This window comes from Branchiostoma lanceolatum, chromosome 7 (assembly GCF_035083965.1).
Source record: "Branchiostoma lanceolatum isolate klBraLanc5 chromosome 7, klBraLanc5.hap2, whole genome shotgun sequence".
Lineage (NCBI taxonomy): Eukaryota > Metazoa > Chordata > Leptocardii > Amphioxiformes > Branchiostomatidae > Branchiostoma > Branchiostoma lanceolatum.
This window is the reverse complement of record NC_089728.1, coordinates 2,432,546-2,459,057: the sequence shown is the minus strand read 5'-3', so window position 1 is coordinate 2,459,057 and position 26,512 is coordinate 2,432,546. Positions and strand designations below refer to the sequence as shown.

The window sequence follows — 26,512 nt, the reverse complement described above, 5'->3', positions numbered from 1 at the left end:
CGATCGCATCAGACAGATGTTCTGTTAACGAGATAAATCGTACATGACGTCACGGAAAATCCGCTTTATATGGAGACAACGCGCCAGTTTGCGTCACCAGCCAATTATTTGATATGATAGAAACGATGGAAGCGTAATCGGTGTATCGCAGCCGCCATCTGTGCCCGACCTTTTAACGACTTACAAGTTTATGTGGTGCACGTGACTGGCACGCACGGCTGGTATGACGCATAGTTACGTGAGAGGGAGGTCAATGAACCCCGCCGATGTTTTCAACGGCGAAACTTTGTTCCAGGGTTAAAAAAAAACGACTTAACGACCTTCTTCAGGTTACAGTGACCAATTCTTTGGGTCACGTGACCTCACAATCACGTGAGTGGCACGCACAACAGGCATAACGCAAAGGGAGGTCGGTGAACCCCGCTGGTGTTCTCAACAGCGAGACTTTGTTCCAAAATAACCAAACAAAAAAACGACTCAACGACCTTCTCCAGTGACCAATTCTTTGGGTCACGTGACCTCACAAGCACGTGACTGGCACGCACGTCCTTCATCCTAGTCAACTCGCCCCAAGTCCAACTCGCCCCTACTATTTACTACCAACTCGCCCCAAATTAGCGCTTATCAAACTTGGTTTTATGCTAGTTTTATATGCATGACTTCTACCTCTTAATGTTACTTTATATGTAACAAACCTCGTGACTCTAATCGAACATATTTTTTTTGCTGGGCACGTATTTAGCAACGAACTCGGGATTCCACACGTCGGCCCGCCGTGTCACCGTGTACGGCCACTAGCTCTAGTCTCAAGCATGGCGATCCGAAAGACTGTTGGCTTACCTTATGTGCTAGGAAACTAGGCGTATTGGAGCATGTACTTGAATGATAATTTGATTCAGCAGCTTGAGATTACAGCGAGCGGGCGCAGGTCCCGGTGAACCCAGCGCGGCGGGCCGCTCGCTACATGGCCCGCCGACGCCCCCGGCATTTATCGGTGTTAAATGCCGAACAGAGTTGAGAATGTTAAGATTAAAGTCACAAAGCTTTGTTAGCATGTAAAGTAATATTTAGAAGTAGGATATATGCATATAAAACCAAGTTTGATAAGCCCTGATTAATATAGCCTTCGTTGCAGGCCTCCCCACTGCGATTTTTCAACTTATCTGGGCCAGTTTCTTTGTCCCCCCAGCGGCCCAGCCAAAGAAACTGGCCCTGATAAGTTGAAAAATCGCCGTGGGGAGGCCTGCCAACGGAGGCTACTATATACGAGATATTAACCTTAAACACGCGAACACGATCGTAAACGCTTATGGCTGGTATGACGCATTGTTAGGTGAGAGGGAAGTGAACACCGTTGGTATTGTCATCAGCGAAACTTTGTTCCAAAGTGAAATTTAAAAAACTCAACGTCCTTGTTCGGGCAGGAGTGTCCTATTATAACTAGAAATTGTTCGGGTAGAGGTGCCTTACCTGCCACACATACAGGTTTCATGGTACTGCACTGTATGTAAGATGCTTAAAGCGTCCAAATGAAAGGACAGCAAATATAAGTGGGGTAAATAAGGACAAGACTTACACATTCTTTTATTTGCATCAGTTGTTTTATTCAAGGGTACCTACAGAAGACAGACTGGATGACTTTGTCCATAACAAATGTTCTCACCCCACCCCCAAACTGTAACTCAAACTTCTTTCATACAAATTACTCTATTTTACAGTAATATTTGTGATGGAAGGCTAGGAGAAATCTTCAACAATAAAAAAAGGATGAAGTAATTTTCACAAACTTCACAGGATGTAGACACTGGTTATTTGAGAATTTGGAAAAGTTATACAAAGCCCTGCATTTTATCTTGTTACTGTGTGTACAATAAACTGTCATAATGCCATTTTAAAGGATATGCTTTAGTGTACACCATAATGTACACAGATAAATTTGGCGCAGATTCAAAATTTCGGAATCTTTCCATATTGAATAAAGTTACCAGTGGCATTATGAACAATTCTATGGAACGTAGAACACAATATTTATCACTTCTTCTTCCCAGCATCCGACTTGTCTTTACTTTTCTCTTCCTTATCCTTGTCTTTCTCAGACTTGTCGTCTTTCTTGTCTTTGTCCTTATCCTTATCCTTGTCATCCTTCTTGTCGTCCTTCTTCTCTTTCGTTCCCTCCTTCTCTGCGTCTCTGTTGGCGAGCTGGTTGTTGATAAGGTTGTGGAGAGCGATGATGGACCGGATCATGGAAGCCAGGTAAACCACCAGCATCTGGTCATTCGTCTTCAGGTAGAACGCCTGAGAGGAAGAAAATGTAATTTATCTGTTTGGTTACTTTGATAGTCTAAATGGCAGTGTTTTTTTGTGGATAGTGAGAAGGAAGACAGGATAACCCCAAGCATCTGGTCATTCGTCAGGTAGAAGGAAAGAGGGAAAGAAAGAAGACACTTATTTGTTTAATTGTTGGTCTGCCAAGGCAGAGGGTTATGTTTTCCCCCATGTCTGTTTGCGACAGGATTGTGTCCCTGATATTTTGCTGGTGGGTAGTGTAAGATCACATGTCAGAAATACACATGCTTCTAATTATTCAAATTTAGCTACCAAATATCCATTGTACATGAATTATCATCCAACTGAACTCCTCGAAATGGCACTCACTAGTTGATTTTGGAGAGAACGTGAAATGACTGAAGTTTTTTATTACTTGACGATGGAAATATGGGTTAGCAAACTGACCTTTCTCTGTAGCAACAGCAAAAAACAACCTGCATTAACCCCATCCTAATTAGTGTGTGAGAACATACTTCCTAACATTTCTTCCCTATGTTATCATAAATAATTATGGTGATTTCCCAAATGTTAATCCCTCTGAAATCCTTTGCAAGAAGGACTTTGTCTAGATCTCATTGGATAACAGATGGAAAGTCATTATTACAATTTACAGCAATTGCCATTACTCAAGCAGGTAATCTTTATTAATCATTTTCCGATAGAAACACCGTTGAGTCTTTTCGCACGGAACAAAGGAGAATGCAAATTGCTGCACATTGTAACGTTACAAATGTATGTTATCTGATCTGAATGATGAGTAATAACGTAACATGACCTATTTACGTGCAGAACCTATTTACGTCCGGTTTGGTTCATGTCCACATGTCAAGGTGTATTATGCCAAAGCCTGTTCTCATTAGCAATAAAGAACATCATAAATATGATCCTTAGCCATCTCTTTAATATTTGCACAGCAAAACATAATGGCCATGCGTTTACCACGTGAACGCCACGTGCCGCGCATGTGGGGGAAATTTACAGATAAACATTGTTTTTTTTCCATCGCGTTAAGCAAGTGGCCGGACAGACATAGTGATTTTAGTACCATTTGTCTGCAGACTACTTTGGACAGTTACTGTGCATTTTTTTCTGGTCTATGTTCTTCAAGCATAGCGCTAGAAGGGAAAAGATTCAGAAGTGGACGATAATGGGTTACCCTAGCACAATTCTTCATCATATACCTCAGTATAAATACATGCTCGCACGGCGTTAAACAGGCGGAGAAAAACTTACAGACCATTCATTTTCTTTTTAGAAGAGCTGATATTTCTGCCCATGGGTTTAAAATTTGGCTCTGTCCGCGCGGTTTTAAGATAAATACGTTTTGAATAAATCGGACGTGAATTGGTCATGTTACGTTACATATACATTAAAGTATTGCATGTACATAAAGCAGGGAACCGAAAAAGGATAAACAAGGTAAGATTGTGGTGAGTGGGAGCACATTTTCTTTTTCAGATCATGAGTTTTGTTTCTTGATTAACTTTGGCTTACTACATATTCTCCTCATGCTAGATACAGGGGCCAAGCCTTTATTAGTGTTAAAATGTATCTCACCTCAAATGTACAGTATACTGTAAAAAGGGAAAATGTTTGCAGTGGTTTCATGTTCGTGTTTTTCACGATGACTTCTTCACCATGGACTTAAAACCACCGCGAACATTTTGTTGACCTTGAGAAGCGACTGACCTTGACAAAGTCCTGCAGGTTGACGTCGGGCAGGAGGTTGAAGATGTCTTGCAGCTGGTACACGATCTGGTGGTTCACAGGGAGCTTACCTACACGTGGGGAGGGGGGGGGGCGAAACATTGAAACATTAGCATGCAGATTCAGCTGTATTGTGAATACTGTAATAGACCTCTTGCCAATTACTAAGGTGGCCATTTTGAATTTCCCCGGGTCAGCTCGGGGTCTGTTTCTTTCACTGTAGCTTTGTGTTCACCTCTGTACTGTGAACTTATCATCACAGTGAAAAACCTGTTGTAATTATCTATAATTCCTACACACATCTGTTCAGTCTGTAAATCACTTGCCGCCACCGTGAAGTTCAGTGAAAATGCCCATATTCCTTACACCATGAAATTTTGCTACTGTGAAGATATGAATTACAGCAAAATTATGGCAGAGTCTGTTTTCAAAGAGAAACTCCGTTGATGAATTTTTGATAGAAGTGACTTAAATGTTCAAGGGTCGTAAATTTTTCTGAGGAAGAACTGATTTTTTGTAGCATTATAAGACAGTCAAACACTGCCTTATTTCATTGAATCGTGTCAGCTACTAAAGGCACCTTATAAACTAAAATACAATACAAGACATAATAGGAAGCTAAAAAATCTGCAAAACAGTTGATGGCTGTGCAATGAACTGTCTCGGGCAACAAAACCTAGTTCCAACTTTACAATAGCCAGTCTGGCTGCACTTTGTTGCAAAGTTGCCAGGAGGCGCTGCTGCGCTGTGTATTCACCCTCTGCCACATCGTCCAGGTAGGTGCGGATGTCCTGTATTCTGGAGTGCAGCCCCTTCAGTCCCATCAGCTGGTTGGTGATCCTCTGGGACAGGGTGCCGACTGTCGTATCCTTGATATCTCTGGGGAGAGAAAAACATGCAACATTCATGTAAAAGAACCCAACACACTCACTGATGAGAGTGCCAAATTCTCCAGAGACATTACACTGTGCTTACAGGCTTGTCTCTCCTGTCATAGTAATACCAGGGGTACATCTAAATTGGGAAAGAGGGGTGCAGCGCCCTCTTGCTTCAGCCCAGCGCCCCCTTGTCGAATTCAGATTTTAGCATAATCCCCAGCATACAGACTTCCCTCAGCAATCGATTCTTCCATAAACACAGAATTCGCTCCCTTGCCTGTGTGTGCTCCCTCTTGTTTAATTTTTCTAGAAAAACCCCCTGTAATACTAATAGTATCCAGTATACACTGCTGCAGGGGCCCCTGACATACAAACTGTAGGGGTTGGCAGCAGTCGGCTAGTCTTCACACTGCGCTTCCAAGCGGCTCTATCCAGTGGGTCCACGCTGGTGAGGCCGCACACCTTAATGTCCTTCCTGACGCATTCTGTCACTTGAAGATCAACGACCAGCATTCCATAAAAACAACGCTGAGAAATCATCATGGCAGACTCGGGTAGAGCCAAGATGTTATGAAAACTTTGGCTGGTCAAGTTAACCCTTGTGTGACGGGGAACAGCAGACGATACACTGGATAGTGTGAGCGAGTGTGCGGTGACCATGTTGTTAAACAAATGCACTTCTGTGAAATTGAGCTAGGTGGCGTTGCTGATACAATCATACATGCACAAAGCTGTTGGTTCAGTCGTACCTAAGTAAGTGTTCCACTCCGACCTCCTCTGCTTCTTCTGCTCCAATCTCACTGGGCACATGCTCAAATGTCTTCGATGTTGGTGTGCCATCCTACAGCAGAAAAAAGAAGAAGAAAAAGCTTCCAGCTAAACAGAAAATCACAACAAACACTTGCATCACAGTTAATTTGCGATCCAAAGTAGAATGCACTTCAGGGATAAAACTGGTTGAAAATTCATCCATATGTCATCCATAAGAACTAACAGACCAATGCACACTGCCATTCCTGTTCCAAATGCATTTGAACACAAGCCTTTGACACATATATATGTAATGTGAAGAACCAGCGAGATAAAACATGAACACTTTTATAACTAGCTTGAACATATTTTGGGAGACTCCCAGGGTAGGTGTTGTCTTTACATGTGTTGCTACACAAACTTACATCATGAACTTCCTCTACTTCGATGTACGCTTCTGTGGGTAGACCCAGGTCCTTCGGCTTAGCGTCAATTATAACCAGAACCTGAAGCACAGATAATCAAATGTTAATTACGTGCAATTCATCTATACTACAGCACTCAACAAATCATCAAAAAACGATTCCAAAATACTAGCAACATTACATTATGTGTAGTGTGTGTCTGAACTCATTCTAGCTTTAATTTTGTTTAACTTTCATCTTGACTTGATTTATTTCCTGTACATCTTTGTTCAGCCTCTTGTCTGCTACAGGCTACTTCATACCTTCAAAATGGTGCAGACTAAAGTTGAAAATAGCTCACTACATGTACATGTGTTCATAAAGGGAAAATCTTTTCTCTTGAAGGCATGCCTGCATATTGGTGTCAGTCCATGCTAGGGTTGGTAGATGGGAAGAGTTCTTCCAGTGCTAACTTTGTAGTTTTCTGTTACGTTACTATTCACTGATCGTCCGGCAGGATGTAAAGGAACTGATGATGACTCACCGAGGCAGAGCAGTATCTTCTCATCAGGTCGTTGATTGCGATGTCGTTAACATGGAGTTTGGGTCCTGTGTGGTACCAACCAACTATTCTCTCTCGAGCTGAAAAAAGCACAATATAAATCATCATTTACCGTCCGATATTATGGTTTAAAACTTATGAGGCAGACCTGTATATTCCATCCAGTAATGTACCTGTCTAGGGTGTACCTATCCTCTAAGTCTTAGATCACAATGATTCTAGATTAAAACTAGATTTTAGTGTTTCAAGACCTAAAAAAATGAGCAAGGAAAGTTCCAACAACAGTAGTATTCAATCTGGGTGGTGCACGTCAATGTATGATAGAGTAAGGGAAAGGCATTTTAGAGTAGAGTCTTCTTTTTAAGGCGGAGGTACTCACCATTAACCTTCTTAAACATGGCATACATGTTCTCCAGGAAGTCGTGGTCCAGGAACCAGACACTCTGCTCCTTCTCATCCTCATCAAAAGGGACTGGGGAAAAATGACAGGACAACGGGAGTTGGGAGTGAATACCTCTTTCTTACTCTTCGTACAATACAGTGTATTCATAACTGATAACATAATACAAACCAATTTTATACTGAAGTCAGAAACAGGGTATTTTTGTTACTTAGAAATCGATACAATAACCATGAGTTTTATGTAACGTTTTAAACATGGAATAGGTTTCTCACACTATTCTTTATGTTGGAAGCGTGTTTTAGTACATGTCTATGTGTATCATAATTTGCCAAATGACAAAACAAAACCCCAAAGCGTTATGCCCCCCTCCCACCCTCTATCATGACACAGGTATATTTTTGTTCCTAACAAACCGCTATAACTGATAACAATATCAATTCTGAGCATATCTTCTACATGCAGTAGGTCTCTGGCAGTAGAATATATTTCAGAAAGCTGCCTTAAAATTACTTACTTCTAAAAGTGCTTACCTGCGAAACTGTTTGAGATGTCTAACGTGGTTTTGCCTTTCCATGATCCTAGCAGCACTCCGACCACGCGCCGGTAGTTCCCGATCTTACTCATCCTGTTGAAGTGGTCCACCACGCTCAGCAGCACCAGCGGGTGCACCACCACCTTGTCTATGTTCGGCGCGATGATCGGCATCTTGCCTCTAGTAAAAGCAGTCGGGAACAAACCGAGAAAAACGCGGAGTTTCAGACGGTTTTCCCTCCGTGACGGGCAGAAAATTGAACTTTCCAAGATGGCGGCACTGCACATGCGCAATACGGCGCCGGTTCACATCTTCACGCGCGAGAGAACACAAAAGGTCAAACTGAAATCTCCACGGAAATATCATTAATATTTAATAAACCGAACTTATCTTGTATAAGATCGTATGAGGCAGTATAATAATGTATTTGTTATCGCTATAATAGCTGTATTGTTGTACATTAGTGTGATTTATGGTGTACTATATTGCGTAACGTGGAGGGAAACGAAAGGTCAACACTACGTGCTGCAAACATAACAACGTTTCGAACCATGGAGGGAAAAATAAGACTTTTCTCAGGGTTTTCTCATATTTCCTCAGTTTATATAGATATCCCGTCTTACTGACTGATGTGTACGTCTTAAAATTTATCTTCGTCTTAAGGCTGTGAGCTGAGAAGGGTGAGTTTATCGTCTTTTTTCTTGTTGCTCAGGTTTCAAGTTTGAATCACGCCATGTTTACAAAATGGAAGTGATTCAAATCGTGAAATAAAGTTGTTGACAGTCAACATGCCACACCTGAGTCTGAATAAAACCTCAGGTGCCGTTCTATTTCTTTCTACCAGACGCACAACAAGTCTCTGTAGTAGATCTGAGTTTTCCTCGTCTGGTTTGTCTCAAGTCGAAATGTCCCGATTCAACATGCTCAAAAAGGTGAACAGGTGCAGCACTACTGACACTAGTAGTAGTACTGACTACGAACTACTACTAGTACTACTACTACTACTTTGTTTCAAGCTTCTTCCCTGATGTCTTCTCTCGTTTCTGATCAATTGTTGTCAGACGTCTAGAAGTTTTGCTTATTTCGAGGTTCTCCACCTTCCCAATGGCTACCTTAGAGGATAGATCTTGCTTTTGAAACTGCTGGCTGTTGAGTTGGCTGTTCTTTTCCAACCTATAACATTATTAGACTTTAAGAGCACAGTAGCCACTTCTTTTTTTTCTTTTTTTTTTAATGGATTCATCTGAGCCTGATGTTGCCATCGACTTACGAAGAAAGGCGGCTCAATTGTTACTGTAGCAGCATCTCTTCACCCTAGGCCAGAAACATCAATGCTCAAGACAAGCATGACTTCACTGACCCATTAGGAGAAGCAGGGGTTACAAAGGCTGCTCGGGAAATTCCCTACCCCAGTTATCTTGAATCTAGTTCGAATCAAACTAGGAAAGAACGGGCTGTACCGTAAAGTATGGACCGGTCCAAACACACGTATCGAAGGTTATTGCGGCCCAGGTATGTTATAAGAGATAACGTTACATGAACGTCTCTACCCACCAGCGACTGGAGAAGATGCAGAATTGCTACGGCAACAAGGCGGGGCGCCCGTCGCAGGGCGATCAGGATGAACAGAACGAGAGATTGACGGGACGGCACATCGAGACGCTCGCCTTTCTGCAGGAGATCGCCAAGGAGAACAAGGAGCTCAAGGCCAAGGTCGAGACACTGGAGGTAAGGAGGGGCCTGGAACTTAAAAACTCAAGACTGCAGTGACTTCTTATTTACCCTTAAGGCTACACCAAGTAATTTTTATGGATGACGTCCGCGCGCGCATTGATTTTGGTCTGTTCCCAGAAAAAAAAACAAGAAATTCCGCTTCCTGTAACTATGATCAAAGAGTTACGACAGTGCTGCAAATCGAAAGAAACAGGATGGGACAACAACTGCTGTTCAACTTCAACTGATTTATTCAAATTATTGCTTTTTCATGATGAATAAAAGAATTGTTAGTTGTTACACTGTGTTCTCTCATTCAATTTGTGTCCTAACATGTGTCGTCGACTATTATATTTCAAATCTAGGCATCTTGTTTTTTTCGGCCCTTCTTGTGTTTTTTTCGCGCTCTCGCATTAGATTTAGGGTCTCCAAAGGACGTCATCCATAATAATTACTTGGTGTAGCCTAATGTTCCTTCCCTCAGAAATATGCTAGGTTCAAACCAAGGCTGTCTCCAGGAGCTGAAAAACTTTGAACAAATCTCTAAGCTTGGAACCATAATTTTGTGTGGCAAAAAAGCTCATATTTCATCTTGATGTTCAAAACAATGTCGAAATCCATCTTTTCCAACTAGCCAATCAACAAACCAACCAATCAGGGGATCAATCAATTACTCAATCAATTCTGGTGAAAGGATAACCATCTTGGAAGAAGTAGAGATACTTCTTTGGCTGCAGAGCTCAAAAACACCATTGTTGAGAGTTGGAATATGTGACTCAGTCAGTCTTTTTTATCAAATAACACAATTATGTTTTCCACATATCAACCATGTTGGTCTTAAGTACATAGTATTTACATGTATGTTAAACCTCCTTGATCACACCAGTACTATTAGTTTTATTAGATGTCGAACCGCCCTCCTATCTCTACCCAAGACAAACAACATGAAGTGACAGCACCATAATGTGTGAGGACGATTTATCACTCATCACCGTGGCAACCCTAATCCTCCTTTTGCTGGTCTCTGTTGAGTATCTCTCACCCAAAGAGAGATTGTAGATAAATCACTTCTGTAAGCCCCGGGCTGTGTTTGGTTTTCCGATAAAAACTAGACGTTTATTAGGTGAATGATATTTGTTACAGAATGGGTTGAGAAAAGTGGACAAAGGGTAGATGATACGGCATGTTTGGAATGTGGCTGGAGATTAGAGTTCATTTTACACAATCAAAAGTATAAAAAAAAATCTGCCAACGTTTCTGTAGTCCTTCTCATACCTTCCTCGGGGCAAGAAGAATCATCAAAGTGTTTTCAGCTATTTTTACTTTTGTTTGTGTAAAAAAAGGACTCCGATTGATTTACCAACCTGAAACCTTTCTTGGAGTCACAGACAGCTTTATTATGTCTACCTGCAGTGATTCATTCTTTGCCATGTGTGTCTGGTGTTACTCTCCAAGCAGAGGAGTGGGTCCGGCAGGTTTTTGACATGTTTTTAGGCGTTTTTGTCGGGCTTTCTACTTTGTCATGGTTACTTTGTCTAGCCAACCCACACCTCTAGACAAAAAAATATGACAAAGTAGAAAGCCCAACAAAAAGGGCCTAAAAACACGTCAAAAACCTGTCGGACCCACTCCTCTGCTTGGAGGGTGTCTGGTGTTGTTTGGGGACTAACCATTTGTCTTGTCTGACCTGTCAGCTGGCCACACACACCTGGATACAGGTGCAGGACTGTCTGGGGGTAACTCATTATACATCTTAACTGGTGCTTACAAGTGTCTCAATCTCCAAGCAGATGTTTGGTTTTGGCCTTTCAATATCTCAAATAACAGCCTTTTTTGAAAGGGGTTGTTCCTTTGTCATCAGACCTATGCTATAGTAAGTCATGCAGTGAGAAAACACAGTTTAAAAGATGTACAAAATAAGGAAAAAAACACATATGAAGAAGAAAAACTAGTCAACACACCACCTCTGCTTGGAGATTACATGTACGGGTACTTTCACCCCTGTAAGTAAACTACAATGATCTCCTAGTCTTGTTCCTTTTACCCCTTACACTGTTGCTGCCACTCAGCTAGAACAAGTAGGCGTCTCTGTTTCACCCGTAGTCAGGTGAAGCATACTTCACCGTAAGGAGGCTCACAATAGGCTTTTCAGCTGCCTCTTTCACCGGTTCGAAGGCCGTTGTTGACTTATCAGTCCGAGTTCAAAGTCACCCCTCACTACTTCATTCAGCAGAGGTTTAAATAAACAGCTCTGCGTATATATACACCAGTATTTGTGTAGTGCTCGGTTCAGCGTATTTAGTTGGCGTCTAAAACTTGGCGTTGTAGAGACTGGTGACAGGGAAAGGCGTTGTTGCAGGTTTCTACAGTTTTGTACTGTTGTTAAATTTACGTTTTGGTTGGTAGAATTATCTGGAAGTTCAGTGTGGCTTCCAGAAAGCAGAAGTGATTTTATCCTACGTTTCTTGCTTTTAGTGGCTGATACATGTACATGTATGTTGGTGTGGTCGTTGGTGTGGTTATTGTAACAAAATGACCACCATTTTTTAAATGGAAAAATCAGTAGTTTTCCAGTGCTTTTGTTTGTTTGTGCAGTATTTTCTTAAGTTGTGAAAATGTTTGAGTGTGTCTCTGAGGACCATGTAAACTTTTATAAATCCATTGTAATTTAAGCTTGTTTTATCCATTGAAACAAATTTCCATTTTTACAAGAAGTAATGTTTATGATTTCCTTACATTTGTATGTTGGTGTGGTCGTTGGTGTGGTTATTGTAACAAAATGACCACCATTTTTTAAATGGAAAAATCAGTAGTTTTCCAGTGCTTTTGTTTGTTTGTGCAGTATTTTCTTAAGTTGTGAAAATGTTTGAGTGTGTCTCTGAGGACCATGTAAACTTTTATAAATCCATTGTAATTTAAGCTTGTTTTATCCATTGAAACAAATTTCCATTTTTACAAGAAGTAATGTTTATGATTTCCTTACATTTGCACTCCATATATGTCAAAGCTAGCAACCTGAAACTAACATCCTCAACAAACGTTTTGCACAATGTTTGTTTTTGAGGTAGAAAATTGATAGGGCCTGTACCAGTAGTACTGTAAACTGTTGTATTAGTATTTCTAAACTGATTAGCATTCACAGAGCTCAGTTCCATTTGCCAAGTTTTGAAGGAAATGACAGATTTGTTTTCTAACAATTGCAAAAGGACATCTCAATCCAATGTGGTCCCTTAAGTGCAAATGTAATGTTGAAGTGTACTAAGGGGCTTTAAGCTTCCAAGTAAATCAACAAAGTTCCATTAGTTCTACAAACTTGTAGGATAAGCAGATGTACACATGAAAGGTGAGATACGTCTACTCACAAAGAACTTCACCAGGTATGGTGACCTTGCTGAGTCCTTGCAAAGTATGTGAGCCTCTTTTTAGTAATCTCTTGTTCTCTCTATCCTAGTAGGTGATCTTGTGCGGTTCTATCCTCGCAGAGCTGAATGCTAAGTGTCAGCCTCCACCCAACCACTCTATCATTCTGTCTATCCCAATCAGCTCTTGCAAATTGCATCTGATTCAGTATCCATGTTCTTTTGTTCTTCTGTCCAGCCCAGTGTTGCTCAGTGTTCCCTTGTTCTATGTTTCCTGGTCATATCTAGATAAATTATCTGTCTATCTCAGGCAGAACTTGCCAAGCATGCCATCCTTCCCCTAATGTGTCTCTCATTCATTCCCTCCATTGCAGGCGGAGCTGGCTAAGTGCGCCAGTCTTCACCAGCAGGCGCGGGAGAGTCAGGAGCGCGTGAAGCGAGTACAACAGGAGTGTCTGGAACGGGCAGACAAGGCACAGGGGGAGATGGTGGAGAGGCAGAAAAAGGAGGTGAGCTGGAGAGGGGGGTACTGGGCCTGAGGGGAAGGGGGTGGAGAGGGAGGGGGTTGCTGGCAGAAAGGGGGTGCTCGGGCAGCTAGGGTCAGGGCTCAAAATACCTTTTTGGGGTAACAGTTGAAATTAATTGTACCACACAGCTATTACCTGCACCACACATTGTCTTCCCATTTTGATGTATCTATGTATAAACAATGTTTGAAGGATTTTCCTAGTACACATACAGGTAAGTGCATGTACTAACATTTTGTGTCAAGTATTTGATATTTAGTCTATCAGAAAACAGAAGATTTTCCCAGTTACCGTTCTCTGTAAAAAAAGATACAAGATACAAGATGTCTTTTATTGGTTTGTCGCAGTTGATAAAAAACTGAATTGAAAACCAATGTACAAACAAGTGTGAGCCTTTCAATCCAGTCAGCATACAAATAATCTAATACGTATCTAAAAACTGATACATATACAAATGATAAACAATATCATCTCTCAAAAATGTTGTTAGAATTCACATAGTAAAATGACTGCTGTTTGATGTTCTGCTGCAGGTGATGCACCTGATAGAGGAGAAGCTGACTGTGGAGCAGGAGTACCAGGACAAGGTCAAACTGGTAAGGAAGGTGGAGGTGTACCTTCCTCCACGTTTAGCCTACTGATAAGCTGTTCTTTCATAGCCTGGGCACCATCCTCCATAGTAATCACTGGCTCAATCTTTTCGCTTGCTAAACACGGTGGTTTATAGCAAGCGAAAAGATTGAGCTGGCAGCTACTACAGAGGATGGTGCCCAGACTGGTTCTTTCACTGGTCAGGACAAGGCTCAACAGGTTCAAAACACAAAGGTAGCTTCCCTAGCTGTTTTCACAAGTGCAATGATCTGTCTCAGAATGTTAAGTTTTGTTAAAAGGATATTTGTTTGCGTGGTTGTCTATCTACTTCAGGATGTTAACTTTTGTTGAAAATGATATTTTTTCATACTTATCTAAGTATTCTAACTTCCTTAGAATGCTGAGTTTTATTAAAAAATGATATTTTTGGTGTGGTTATCTAGTTGACACAGAATACTGAGTTTTATTGAGAAGGATGTTTGTTTGTTTGCTGTTTAGTTGCAGCAGCAGGTAGAACAGCTGCAGAGAGAGAACGCCCAGCTTCAGTCCCAGCTCAGCACATATCAACAGGAGGACAGCAGCAAGGCTGTAAGTCAGACAGTCCACAGTTATCACTTGAGCCACTCCAACAAAATCACCAGTCCTGTTTCTCAAATAAAACAAAGTCCATGAAGTAAAGCTGAAACACCAATTTGAGAGTTATCCTCAATTCGTGTTGATGGTTGTACAATCTGTATGTTTAGTTGTATGTAATTTGTCTATTTTTTGTTTGTCCGGTGAAACAGTATGGCCAGTGGTAATTCAATGTTGTGAAACTTCTGATGACAGTGAGCTGAGATGTTGGTGTTCAAGAAATCTAGTCTTTGATAAGTAGAAATATTATGAAGACTTAAACTGTTCTCAAACTCAAAAAATGTACTCATCAAAATTTTTGACTGGTTCTCCTAGTCTTCCCCAGCTTTCTAACCCAATAACATTGTTTTTAGTTGGGGAAAAGTTTAATTCTTCATAATATACTTCTGTCTATGTCTTTTATCAACTCAGAATCTGATTAACTTTCCTGCTCAATAGAAATGTTGACTTAAACCTATATTTTCCCTCCTTTCCCTGTACAAATATACCCCGCTACTGGAAAAGCAAGGAAGCTTGCTGCCCTATGTGCCACTAGGCACTACAAGTGTCTGAAGGAAGAAAAGGTTAATGCCTCCTGTTCCTCGTATTTCCGTGTAGACCATCCACCAGCAGCTGAACGAGACGTTAGGCCGCGTGGACGAGCTCCGACTGGACAACTCTCGTCTGCGGGAGGAGAACAACAACCTGCTGCTGGAGCTGCAGGCCTACCGGGAGTTCCAGGTGCGCTTTAGCTACGATTTATAGACAGGGCATCAAAAAAAATGTACATGTGTATGTGTGAAACAGTGTGTCCTCAAGGCATAAAAATAGGACGTCAAATTTCTTTGTTTTTTAATGTTGGGCATCCTGAAGACGCCAAGACGCCCTACTAGCTAACTGCTTTGTTCCAGGCGTCATGTTGGTGTAACGGTTAGTGTCTTTGGGGCAGGACCCAGAGGTCATGGGTTCAAATCCTGTGTCATCGATGACATGACTTTACTTTGGTTGGGGAGGTAAAAGGCGGTGGAAGGGGAGGGATGGGCCCCGTCTTCCAATACGATGTCCTAGACACAGTAGATAACAAACAACCCACTGCCCAACTGCCTTAAAAAGGGTATGGAACACCTTTACCTTTTTTTGTTCCAGGGCAAGAACGAGATCCTGTCTGAGGAGCTCCGGGAGGTGAACCAGAAGAACCGGGAGCTGAAGTTCCGCATCGCCAAGCTTGAGAAGGAGGTCGTGACCTCGGAGCAGGACCTGGAGGAGGCGGAGACGGCGCACATGTCCAACGCCAGGTGGGGCAAGCTGTTTTATAGTGTTTATATGTTGTTGAAGTTTTGCCGTCTTTTTTAATTACTTTGTTAATGAAGGTTAGACATTCAAGTAATAAGATACACAGTACAAATGTTGCTCACTGTTCAGTCACCGATGAAAAACTGTGGATGCTACCAGAAACATCTGAATTTTTACACAATCTATCCAGTTGCTTGAGTTACTTTTGTATGATGTGCTTTGTTACATTCAAAGTGTTTATTTCTACAAGTATGGATTCCGAAGTTTATTCTAAAGAAAGTCAATCAACAAAAGAAACAAAATAGAACATTTGGTCTGAAAGTAGGCAATCAAAGTCTTTTCACAACAAATTTTACTGTGTAAATTTATGGAAGCTTAAATCTGGATTCATCCAGTGGTGCTTTGCATCAAAAGGCACAATTCAACCTTGTGTGGCAAATGTTGTTCATTGATAAATGGTTATTTTAGTTGGTTGATTAATTGATTGATTGATTAGTTGATTAGTTGATTGTTTTATTTATCTATTGATTGATTGATTGACAGGTTACAGAAAAGAGTCCAGTCCCTGGAGGAAGAAGTGATACTAAGAAAAGCGCACCAGGACGAGCAGGAGAGAACCATCTCCGACCTCAGCGAACAGTACGACAAGAACAAAGCCCTCTTCGACACGCTCGCACAGGAGAAGGAGGAGATGGCAAACTTGATAGCGCAGCTGAGGGACCAGGTAGGCATGTCCAGAACACGAGATATCAAAAGCAGACATTCTGCTGCAGTACCTTCAGACCCTTGTACTTTGTAGTGCCTCGGGAGACAAGTTTCCTTGCTGTTTTAGTAGCAGGGTATGTTTTTAAAGGGAGGGGCTGCTAGCAACTTCCTCAACCTGACGAAGGTAATGATAAACAAATGGTAGTGTGTGTAGTCCTGTGGTTCGTGACCTTGCCTCTGAACCGAAAAGTCCTGAGTTCAAATCCCGCCTATGACTCACCAGACATGCATGCTACAGATAAGGTTTGCAGTCCTTAGAACAGGACGTTAAGCTGTTCTTTCTTGCTTGTCAAAAAGAGCTAGGATAATTTCCCTGGCACAACAAACCTGTAAAATACTGTACATAGCGTTTGTCTTCTCTGTCACGACCAATAAAAAATGCTGTACATAGTGTCTGTCTTCTCTGTCACGACCAGAGGAAGAGTAGCTCTTCGGTGAGCCAAACTGGTTTTATATCACTTTTTTTCCACCAGCTACGGAAGGCGGAACAGCAGTCCAGCGCGCAGCAGGCTGGGTTCAAGGAGTTCGTCGCCCTGAAGCGAGAGTTCAACACCCTGAAACAGGAGTACGAGGTGCTCGCGATGAGAGAGAAGATGAGGCAAGTGTCCCTGCCCAGTCTGAAGGAGCCGTCGCCAAAGCTGCGGGCGCTGACCGCAAAGTCTGCACAGTCCGAACCGGCCCTTGTTAAAATAGACACGGGGAAGAGACATAAGAAGCACAAGGCTTTGACGCATCTTTCAAGTTTCACCGAAGGAGGACAAAGGTAAGACGTGCAAAGCCTGCCGACTCGCAAGCAGTGACACCTAGCAGTACCGGAACAAATTGCAGTAGAGTCATGAAGTTAAACTTAGGGTAGAAACTCTAAGAGGCAGCCAAGGAGGATACCCTTCTTGATTCAGTAGTCCTCAGAACTTCCCAGAAAGTTGGCTGCCAAAGTAAACTTTGCAATGCCTGTTGACTATCTAGCAGTGCCACCTGGCAGTTCTTGAACAAATTGCAGGAGTGTGATAAAGTTAAACAATTCAAGAGGAGCTAGCCTTCAACACATCATCAGAGCTTCAATGTGCTATACAAACTATGCAAACTATGCCGACTGTCCAGCAGTGACACCTAGCAGTACCTGAACAAATTGCAGGAGTATCGTGACTTGGAGTAGAGAATTTAAGAGGCAGTCAAGGACGCATCTTCAGAACTTCACAGAAAGTGGGCTGCTAAAGTAAACTATGCAATGCCTGTTGGCTAGCTAGCAGTGACACCTAGCAGTACCTGAACAAATTGCAGGAGTGTCATGAAGTAAGACTTGGAGTAGAGAATTTAAGAGGCAGTCAAGGACACATCTTCAGAGCTTCACAGAAAGGGGGCTGCTAAAGTAAACTATGCAAAGTATATCTACTGTCAAGCAGTGACACCTAGCAGTACCTGAACATATTGCAGGAGTATCGTGAAGTGAGACTTGGAGTAGAGAATTTAAGAGGCAGTCAAGGACACATCTTCAGAGCTTCACAGAAAGGGGGCTGCTAAAGTAAACTATGCAAAGTATATCGACTGTCAAGCAGTGACACCTAGCAGTACCTGAACAAATTGCAGGAGTATCGTGACTTGGAGTAGAGAATTTAAGAGGCAGTCAAGGACACATCTTCAGAGCTTCACAGAAAGCGGGCTGCTAAAGTAAACTATGCAAAGTATATCGACTGTCAAGCAGTGCCACCTAGGGCAGGCTGAGAAAATTGCAGGAGCGTGTCATCAAATTTGACTTGAAAGGGAATTCAAGAGGAACCTGCCTTTGACACATCTTAAGTGCATCACAGAAAGTGGGCTGCTAAAGTAAACTATGCAATGCCTGTTGACTATCTAGCAGTGACACCTAGCAGCACTTGAACAAATTGCAGGAGTGTCATTAAGTTAGACTTGAGGTAGAAAATTCAAGAGGAGCTAGCCTTGCACACATCTTCAAAGCTTCACAATCTGCTTTACAAATTATGCAAACTATGTCGACTGCCATGCAGTGCCACCTAGGGCTAGCTGAGAAAATTGCAGGAGCGTGTCATCAAATTTGACTCGAAAGGGAATTCAAGAAGAACCTGCCTTTGACACATCTTAAGAGCATCACAGAAAGTGGGCTAAAGTAAACTATGCAATGACTGCTGACTGTTAAGCAGTGACACCTAGCAGAAGTTGAGATTATTGCAGCAGTGTCATAAACTCAGCAATAGGGAAGAAAAGTTACAAAGCACAAGGCTAAGAGTTCATCTGTTGAGCTTCATTGAAGAAAGATGAGACTGACGTAACCCTGCAGAATCTGCAGACTGCCAAGCAGTGCCACCTGGCAGCTGTTGAAGAAAGTGCAGCAGTAAGTACTAACCACTGCAAACCAACTCGTAGTATTATATATGTATAACATGTCTCCTCTAAATGATAGAAGGAAGAAAAGAGATTATTTTCCATGACAAACTTGTATTGCTTTTCCAATTTGAATTTTGAAGTCTGTACATATTTGTGATTTTTATATGTCTTGCCTAAGAAATTCTATGTGAAGTTACGTTGCATTGCAAGATACATGATTGTATGCCTGTATATTAAATGACTTTGGATTGATGAGATGTTAATGTCAAACCTTTGAAATAGAATTGCATTTGTACTATATAGTTTTGTAGTGAAATCAATCGAACATATCTATGATGGAACCAAATTTTGTCTGTACAGTGTCCATGTATATTGGTTATAAGGGCTACTTGGTACAAATGTTTCTTATGAGTAAGACTAAGACTAAGAGTCAAAATAAATGTGAAACGTCTGTATTGTTTGAAACTCTGTGTGGTATGCCTTGTTCCACCATTTGCAAATCGTTTTGGGCAGTGTATTATTGCCATCTTTAGAAAGGGATGTGCATGAGTGATAAAATATTGATGTGCTTTTGTTAAAGATGAAATTCGTTTCTACTTTAGAGAGCATTCTATTCAAATCAGCCCATTTCCGACCGACAGACAGCATTGGCCAAAACAGGCTGCAGTTTGCACATAAGTTGCCAGGGCGCTCTCCTGCTACACTGTCGAGCCCCTGAAGGTGATGGACTCCTGAGAGGTCTCCTAGTTTTCCAATATTTTTTAATAACCTCCGTCTTAGCCGCATATTTATTGATTATTCCGTGCCCGCCCTTGCCGCCGAGTCGCTGCACCAGATATGTTGTGCCCCCATGTTTACACCGTCCTGTTTACCGGGGTGTGAGCGCTCGCCGTGACACAAATGTCCCAACCCGGCAGCCCAACTGCGCATAATGTGGTCATCATCGTCCCATTATTACCACTTTATCACTGCTTCCCCCCAAAGCCCCCGCGCCGCTGCCCCGGCGCGAGAATGCGGCGTGCATGTGTAACGACATTAGCCGGTAAATCCGCAGGACGACACCGGTGGAACTCCCATCTCACCAGATGCTATTTGCAGAAGATGTCCTAAGTACCCTATCAATCAGCCGGCCGCGATGGACGCCGCAGATAGCTCCCCAGCACCGGCCTTGATTCCATCTCCCAACGCACTCCCTTCCTCCAGGCGCAAACATATCACACTCCGTCTTCGGGGACTGCGCACCGCTGAAGATCTACTCCGCGTAAGACGTCGACAATCTCCCGGGATTAGGGTCTAAGTGGCTTCTTAGATCACCCCGAGTTTTTGTTGAGGAAGCCTGGACGGCTGCGTTTGCTCGGCACCCTGTGCTGTTACTGTCCGCAGCCATGTTTCCGAACCCAAGTCGTGTTTGATCACGGCGTAGACTCGATCAGACAAGGGAGTGGGGACGGGGGAAGCAGCCGGGGTTGGCTAAGAGTTTCTGACAGGCTTTTGCCACAAACGTTTACACGTAGACGCTTAAATCCCAGTGGCCCGTCTTTCATCAAGGCTGACTGGGCCCTCCGAAGCTTCCACCTGGCTTGAGAAGTAGCGAGTGTTCCTGTTCATGTTCACCTGTGGTAGACACAGGCTTATCGAGGGGCGGTAGAATTAAGGAGGGGAGTGGGAGAAAGCGGGAAGACGTAAGCGGGTCATCCCTAAGTAGGGAACTTGTGGCCCGAAACAGCCTCCGTCGGGTCGGCAGCCCTTTTTATCCTAACACGTGCACAGCTTCAGAGGGATCGACGGGCATCAAAGCGGCCGCTGTTGTCACAAGATGAAGCCAGGCATGCCGAGGAGTGTTTCCTTAGGGCTGGGTGGGGATGTCGGGGGGATTTTTCTCTTCTCTCGCCTTCGAAGGAGGCTTCTGTCGTGTTGCGGTTCTTAATACACAATGATATCAGCGCTGTCGTGCATGTGTGTGTGTGAGCCATAACGGCGGACGCAATCTTACCACTCTGCGCACCTGCCACTTACAGAGAAGGCAGCGGTAATTGTAGTGAAGCGTCTTGTTTGGGCGGACCATTATGACGATCGCACACCGCCTGACTTGCTCTGATGAGTCTGCCCGGACCTCGCTCGATCAATCAGGGACGACATAAAACTGACAAAAAGTTTTGACGAAGAAGCAGAAGTTCCTCTGTAATCCGAGTAAACCACGCTCTACCTCAAGTGATGTGAAATCATGTAACAAAGCTGTCCAGCCTGCAGTGGCTCTCTTTGTACTGACCGAGTGCGGTATCAATCTAGATAAATCGGGAAATACCCACATGATGGCTGCCGACTATATTTCATGCAAACATGAGGCTAACAACTTAAGAGGTACAGAAATGTCAGGAAGTTGGGAGGCCGCTGTATGAAGAGATAGTCCACTCAAGTAAACTACATGTTTAGTGGCCCCGGTTCACGCCCTTGACATCTGGGCGACCCATAATTTTCCACTTTCCTCTTCCAGAAACTGCGGATGTCACCGGGTTCAGGGAGGTCGGCGGCCCTTGGACGTGGGAAATGGGCGCTGTCAAGGCTTTACAGCTCGCAATATTGTCGCAGGGCTCTTCTCGGCCGCGTTTAGCGGAAATAAACGGCACGTATGACGGGATGGTGATCCTGGGAAGCGTCCAGGCCGGGGTGTAATTGGTGGAAAGTGCGGGGTAAATCTGGTGTAATCTGTGGCGGGAAAAGTTGTGCGTCACTCTCATGATTTGTGTCGTGATGGACAGCCAGCGCTGGGCTTGGCTACGTGTCAGCTAGCCGTCAGTTTTACTTTGTCTTAAATTTGGCACGTCCCCCCCATTGCCGTACCGATCATAGAGAGGTTTTTTGTTTGTCTAAAATTCCCTCTGGTACGTGGATGCTGACAGATTTAGCTTGTCGGAGTTGCATCGTCTATTATCACATTGATTATTAAATTTGACCCTTCCCCCCATTGCGACACCAATGTGTTTGTATTAAATCCATTCTCCTTGTTCGTGGATGCTGACGGATTTAGCTTGTCTTAGATTTGAGGTGTTTCTTTGTCTATCACAATGACATTACTTTGTTTTGTTTGTTTGTTTAGAATTTGAGCCGAATCTTCTACTGTAACATTGACGTTACTTTGTTTTCTTTTGTTTCTCTTAAATTTGACATCTTTCTTCTACTGTCACGTCAGTCTTAAAGGGATTTTGTGTGTCTCGGATTTGATTTCTCTCTTGTTCTTGTACATGTTTTAATTAGTCTGAAGTTTGAGGAATTTCTTCTATTATTGTCATATTTGTCTTTATTTGCCTTAAATTTGATGTGTTCCTTCCCCTCATCTGTCCCATGATGTTGCAGGCAGCTAGCACATACTTAACTCCTCCCAAATGTCGCTTTTAGTTTGCCTTAAATCGAACATGTTCTTCCTCGCGTTGATAGATTTTGTCTTAATTGATGTGTGCCTTCCCTTAATTTTCCCCATGATGTTCCTTTTGTAGACAGGCAGCACTTCCTAACATGTCCCAGGCGTCGCCTTTAGTTTGTCTTAATTTTGACATGTTCCTTCTCCTGTCAGAGAGGGCGTTGAGGGATTTGATTGACAACTGCATTGCCGCAGACAGGAGCCGACGAGGGCCTGCGATTGGTTGGATGTGTGGGGAAACGAGAGGCTGTTTCGGCAGGCAGCTGTCATGGGGACCATGTTGAGTGGAATGATAAGTGTCACATCCAGAGGCCTCATCCTTCCCCGGTGGTTCGGCTGCAGCAGAATTATGTTAATACGACAAGCCCGGCGTCTGTTAAGGACGCGCACGGCCGTCAGAATGCGTCGTGACGGTGCGCTAACGAGTTAGAGATGTGCGGAGAGGGCCTGGGGTCTAGATATGGTGATGCGCCGTCCTGAACGGTCACCAGAGAGCTATCTCCCCGACCAGGGTCTGCCTCGGGCTTTCCTTGACGTTAACATTTTTCAAATCGCCGGTAAATGCACCCTCTCATCTCTCAGTGGACATCACATTTGGCTGCATTCGTCTTGCCATTTATTACGGCTTAATCACTTCTGCAGTCACACGATTGCCTCCGCCTCTGAAAATATCCCCGAATATCAAAGTCTCGCCGTAATTGCGGCACTCGGACTAACTCCGACTCAAGTCTGCGGAGGCCGCGATAAGGTGGACTCGGAAATTTCGCCGCAGAAATGACAGCCCGGGAAGGATTTTTCCGTAAGCCCTTCCCGAAAAACCGTCCCAAAATGGTAATTAAGGGCCGGGCCGAGGGACGGGTTGGGGTGGGCGGATGAATTGTCCTGTAGGTTGCTGTATCTTCTAATCCCCTCACCCGCTGCTGCAATCTCGGAAGGACCCAATCCTGTGTCGCCGCAAATTTGTTGGAATTGCGGGGAAGATAGCCGTCCCTATGGGGAGTTGGCGCGCGGCGCTAAGAGCCGCATGAATTATGCATGCTCAGTTTCAGACAATTTTGACTTTCAAGTTGGTGGCTGCTCCCCACATTAACTGCTGTCTCGGTTCATGAAAAATTCAGGCGAGCCTGCCGCGGCCAGCCTTCCCTCCCATTGCTTTTGTCTTGGCACCGGAAATATTCACTTGGGCCTCCCGGGGGAACCGCGGATCCCGTTAAAGACCATTGTATTAGTCACTGAACGCCACCTTTATTGCCACATGAAATATTCAGACCCGCCGTACTCCGGCTTTTGTCTTCCGCAGAGAAACCATCAATTAGTGGCATTCTTCCAGCCGGTAAGTCGGTTTGATAACTTGCCCGAGCGAGTGAGAGAGAGAAACTCGTCGTCGTCACATGTTGTGTACGAAAACGTCACGTTTGACGACAGATCCGGTCACCATGGTTACTAACAGGTTGGATTGTGAGCTCTATCCGTCCCTCCTGGCAGCCACCACCACCCCCGGGGGAGCCCTCCCCTCCCTCGATGCACATTGTCTCCCCCCTCCCTAGGGGTTGTGCCTCGTAATTAGACGGCTCCAAACATCGGCGGCCAAATTCTGCCATTAATTGCCATTAAAGATTCAGGGGACGCTGCCCTAACCGCTCTACCTGCATTTTACTGCTCCGCGAAATTCTAGCAAAATGACAGGTATTCCCCGGTGGATCGCGCTTCATAATTACGGTAAAGCGTTTAAGACTCCAAAATCATTGTTAATTGTCCTCCCCTTATCAAATATTCAGCAGGGAGGGTGCCTAACTATCGGCCCGGCGGGCAACACCTGCCGCTGTCCTTGCTGAGGTTTGATGGCGGCGTAGCGCTGGAAGCTTTTATTCTCCGACCGGTCCAGGTTTTTTTTCCTCCAAGTGGTCAATATCAGGCTAGTTTGCCTTTAATAGCCTGGTAAACAGCCTGCTTGGGATCTCATCATGGCACAGGAAGTGCAGTTACTGTAGATCCTGATGGCCTGTGGGCAGGAAGGTTTTATTTTCAGACTCGATCATCCAAATTTGCTTGTTGCCATGTGGCCTAGTTTGACCTTATAGCCTGGAAAAGTTCCTTCTTGGGATTTCAGCATGGCAAAGCTGTAAACTGACTCACAGATGCTGCAGTTGAAAGCCTGCATGCCAGGTTAACGAGGACTGGAAGCTTTTATTTACAGACAGGTCTACATTTTTTTCAACACAGGCTAGTTTGTTTTCTAGCCTGGTAAACAGCCTACTTAGGACTTCAACGTGACATAGCTTGCAGAATGTGCCATTGGGGGCCTGTATGCCAGGCCATTTTTGGCATATTGCCCAGCAGACCTGTCAGTTTGGGTGACAGATATAACTGCTAATGGAGGTTTGATGTTGGTCTGCTGGCTGTGTTCCCATTGTCTCTTTGCATTTTTTTTAGAAGTGGGACGTTGTTTAAACCGATCGTGACAGGAGCCACAATGCATAGTATGTGTTACATTTCGTCCTATCTCGCTGCAAGGGTTGTTTGTCATAGAATGACTCGACAGGCGGTTTGCTACTTAGCTGGTTTCCATTGCCTCTCTGTGCTTTGTTAGAAACAGGGATGTAACATGAACATGTACAGTCAAACCTGTACAGTCACAACCTCTACATAACGACCACCTGGCCGTTGTGACCACTTTTCAAGATACAAGATAACTTGTCGGAAATCGCAGTGTTGCCACTGAATTAAAACCAATTTTTCGGTGGTCCCTTACATAATTTTTCCCCCTTGACGTGACCACGTGCCAACAAAAACCAGATTTGATTGGTCCCATGAGGGGTCTTCTTGGACAATTCCGACTGTGTGTGTTGCCCAACATCTGCAAGGCTTGTTTCTTGTAAAGTGACTGACAGGCGTCACCGTGACGACCGACGCCCCGTCCGAGCGCCCTCATCAGAGGCGAGCTCGGTAATACCAGCCATGTCGCTCTCCGCATTTCGGGGGACATCGTTTTTATTTACCAATAAATCTTGCGTTCGGCGTGCTCCATTTTCGCCAGAAGTGACCCGGGTCAGCTCGTTGCGCCGTTCAGCGTCCGCCGGGACAGTTTAGCGGCACTAGGTATGCAGGGAATTTGCAGATAATGAAGGAAAATCTACAAAACGTCATTTTTTGTCTCCATTTGGAAGGATCATATTAGTTTGGCAGATTGGAAAAATGTTGTACATTTGTCATGTGTACCATTATCAAGGACAGGTCTTCGTGTTGTCGGCAAAAATTCAAATTGGGGATTTCCTTCCAATTTTGTAAACATCTAATCATTGCTGCAGCATCTCTATTGAACTGTGTGGAAAGTAGACAATAGAAAGAATTTCAATTTTTTCCTCTTTTCAAGTATACTATTAATCACTTAAATACAGTGGCAGGAAAAAATAGCAGTTGGGGGGAAATGCAGTAGGTCACGGCACTTAATTTTAGCGGTTGGAACAAAAATTACTGTCTCAAATATTAGTGATCAAATATTAGCGATGATGAAATTTTAGCTGTTGACTAGTGACCATTAAATCAGCTAAAATTAAGTTACAGTTAACAAATCAAGAATTACAGTAGTCTCCTTGGTCTGTCATACCATTTAAGTACAGGTTTGTACACCAATGTTGGCCCCTTCAATGCAATAAAATGTGCAAACGTGAAGCACTTTTAATACCTTTCCATACATAATGACAAAAATAATATCTCAGTAGCAAAATCAACATAAAATGTAAAAAAAAGACCATGTCACCATGCCAACAGAAACCCTTGAAGCGCCACAAATGTAGCAGAATTTTTGTAACAACACCATAAACACTTTGTGTGCATGCTTGCAATGCCACACTTAACCACTCCGGACGCGTCAACACAAGCGGTCTGCCAATCGTTACTAACCGGTCGGTCCGGATTGAGATTGAAGTCGCGCTGGCCCGGCATCAGACGGAGGCTGTGTAATTTAGGGAAACGTGCCCCGAGGGCACGGGGTGACCCGAACATGATAGGGTCACCGGCCTGTCCACCGGGACGAACGTAATGACGCTGAATTATGAATATCTCCATCTCCGTCTGTCCGAGTGGACCAGAAATTACCGAAATGGACGCCCGATCGGGTCCGGCGGGTTGTTTTTAATACTGATGTTGTTTCCAACTGAACGTGGATCTGTGGCCCAAATCTGGAGACAAAATGTTTTTGACATCATTATTGACCAGACCAGCTGTGGACAGGTCAATAGATAAACTATAGTGTGCAGATAGTTTTTTCTCGATAATGTTGCCAAATGAACATAGATCGGAGCACGGAATGTTTTGACATCATTAT

General features: G+C 43.6%; 2 protein-coding genes across 3 annotated transcripts; one reads left to right on the top strand and one right to left on the bottom strand.

The window, feature by feature from the left end:
* Positions 1-1,579: 1,579 nt before the first annotated feature.
* Positions 1,580-7,842, bottom strand: LOC136438536 (26S proteasome non-ATPase regulatory subunit 7-like). The gene is made up of 8 exons (XM_066433356.1): positions 7,563-7,842; positions 7,009-7,101; positions 6,612-6,709; positions 6,089-6,169; positions 5,663-5,754; positions 4,793-4,914; positions 4,018-4,106; positions 1,580-2,295 (listed from the first exon to the last, which is right to left on the bottom strand). Exons 1-8 carry the CDS (start codon positions 7,735-7,737, stop codon positions 2,032-2,034), a joined length of 1,014 nt encoding a protein of 337 aa, XP_066289453.1. The 5' UTR covers positions 7,738-7,842; the 3' UTR covers positions 1,580-2,031.
* A 43-nt stretch (positions 7,843-7,885) lies between these two features.
* Positions 7,886-19,330, top strand: LOC136438535 (paramyosin-like). Of its 2 annotated transcripts, none has more exons than XM_066433355.1 (9): positions 7,886-8,244; positions 9,122-9,292; positions 13,011-13,145; positions 13,697-13,759; positions 14,253-14,342; positions 14,985-15,107; positions 15,513-15,661; positions 16,203-16,383; positions 16,898-19,330. In XM_066433355.1, the coding sequence occupies exons 2-9, from the start codon at positions 9,134-9,136 to the stop codon at positions 17,189-17,191; spliced, it is 1,194 nt and encodes a 397-aa protein (XP_066289452.1). In that variant the 5' UTR covers positions 7,886-8,244; positions 9,122-9,133; the 3' UTR covers positions 17,192-19,330. The 2 variants fall into 2 exon arrangements, with proteins under 2 accessions (XP_066289452.1, XP_066289451.1); XM_066433354.1 differs by lacking the exon at positions 7,886-8,244 and adding an exon at positions 8,347-8,496.
* The last annotated feature ends 7,182 nt before the right edge of the window (positions 19,331-26,512 follow it).

Coding starts and splice junctions, on each gene's coding strand:
- LOC136438536 (XM_066433356.1), bottom strand. CDS start 7,737: ATGCCGATCATCGCGCCGAACATAGACAAGGTGGTGGTGCACCCGCTG. Junction 6,710..7,008: donor CATGTTTAAGAAGGTTAATG/GTGAGTACCTCC, acceptor TGCTTTTTTCAG/CTCGAGAGAGAATAGTTGGT. Junction 4,915..5,662: donor GGAGTGGAACACTTACTTAG/GTACGACTGAAC, acceptor TTCTCTCCCCAG/AGATATCAAGGATACGACAG.
- LOC136438535 (XM_066433354.1), top strand. CDS start 8,353: ATGCCACACCTGAGTCTGAATAAAACCTCAGGTGCCGTTCTATTTCTT. Junction 8,497..9,121: donor GATTCAACATGCTCAAAAAG/GTGAACAGGTGC, acceptor TCTACCCACCAG/CGACTGGAGAAGATGCAGAA. Junction 15,108..15,512: donor AGGCCTACCGGGAGTTCCAG/GTGCGCTTTAGC, acceptor TTTTTGTTCCAG/GGCAAGAACGAGATCCTGTC.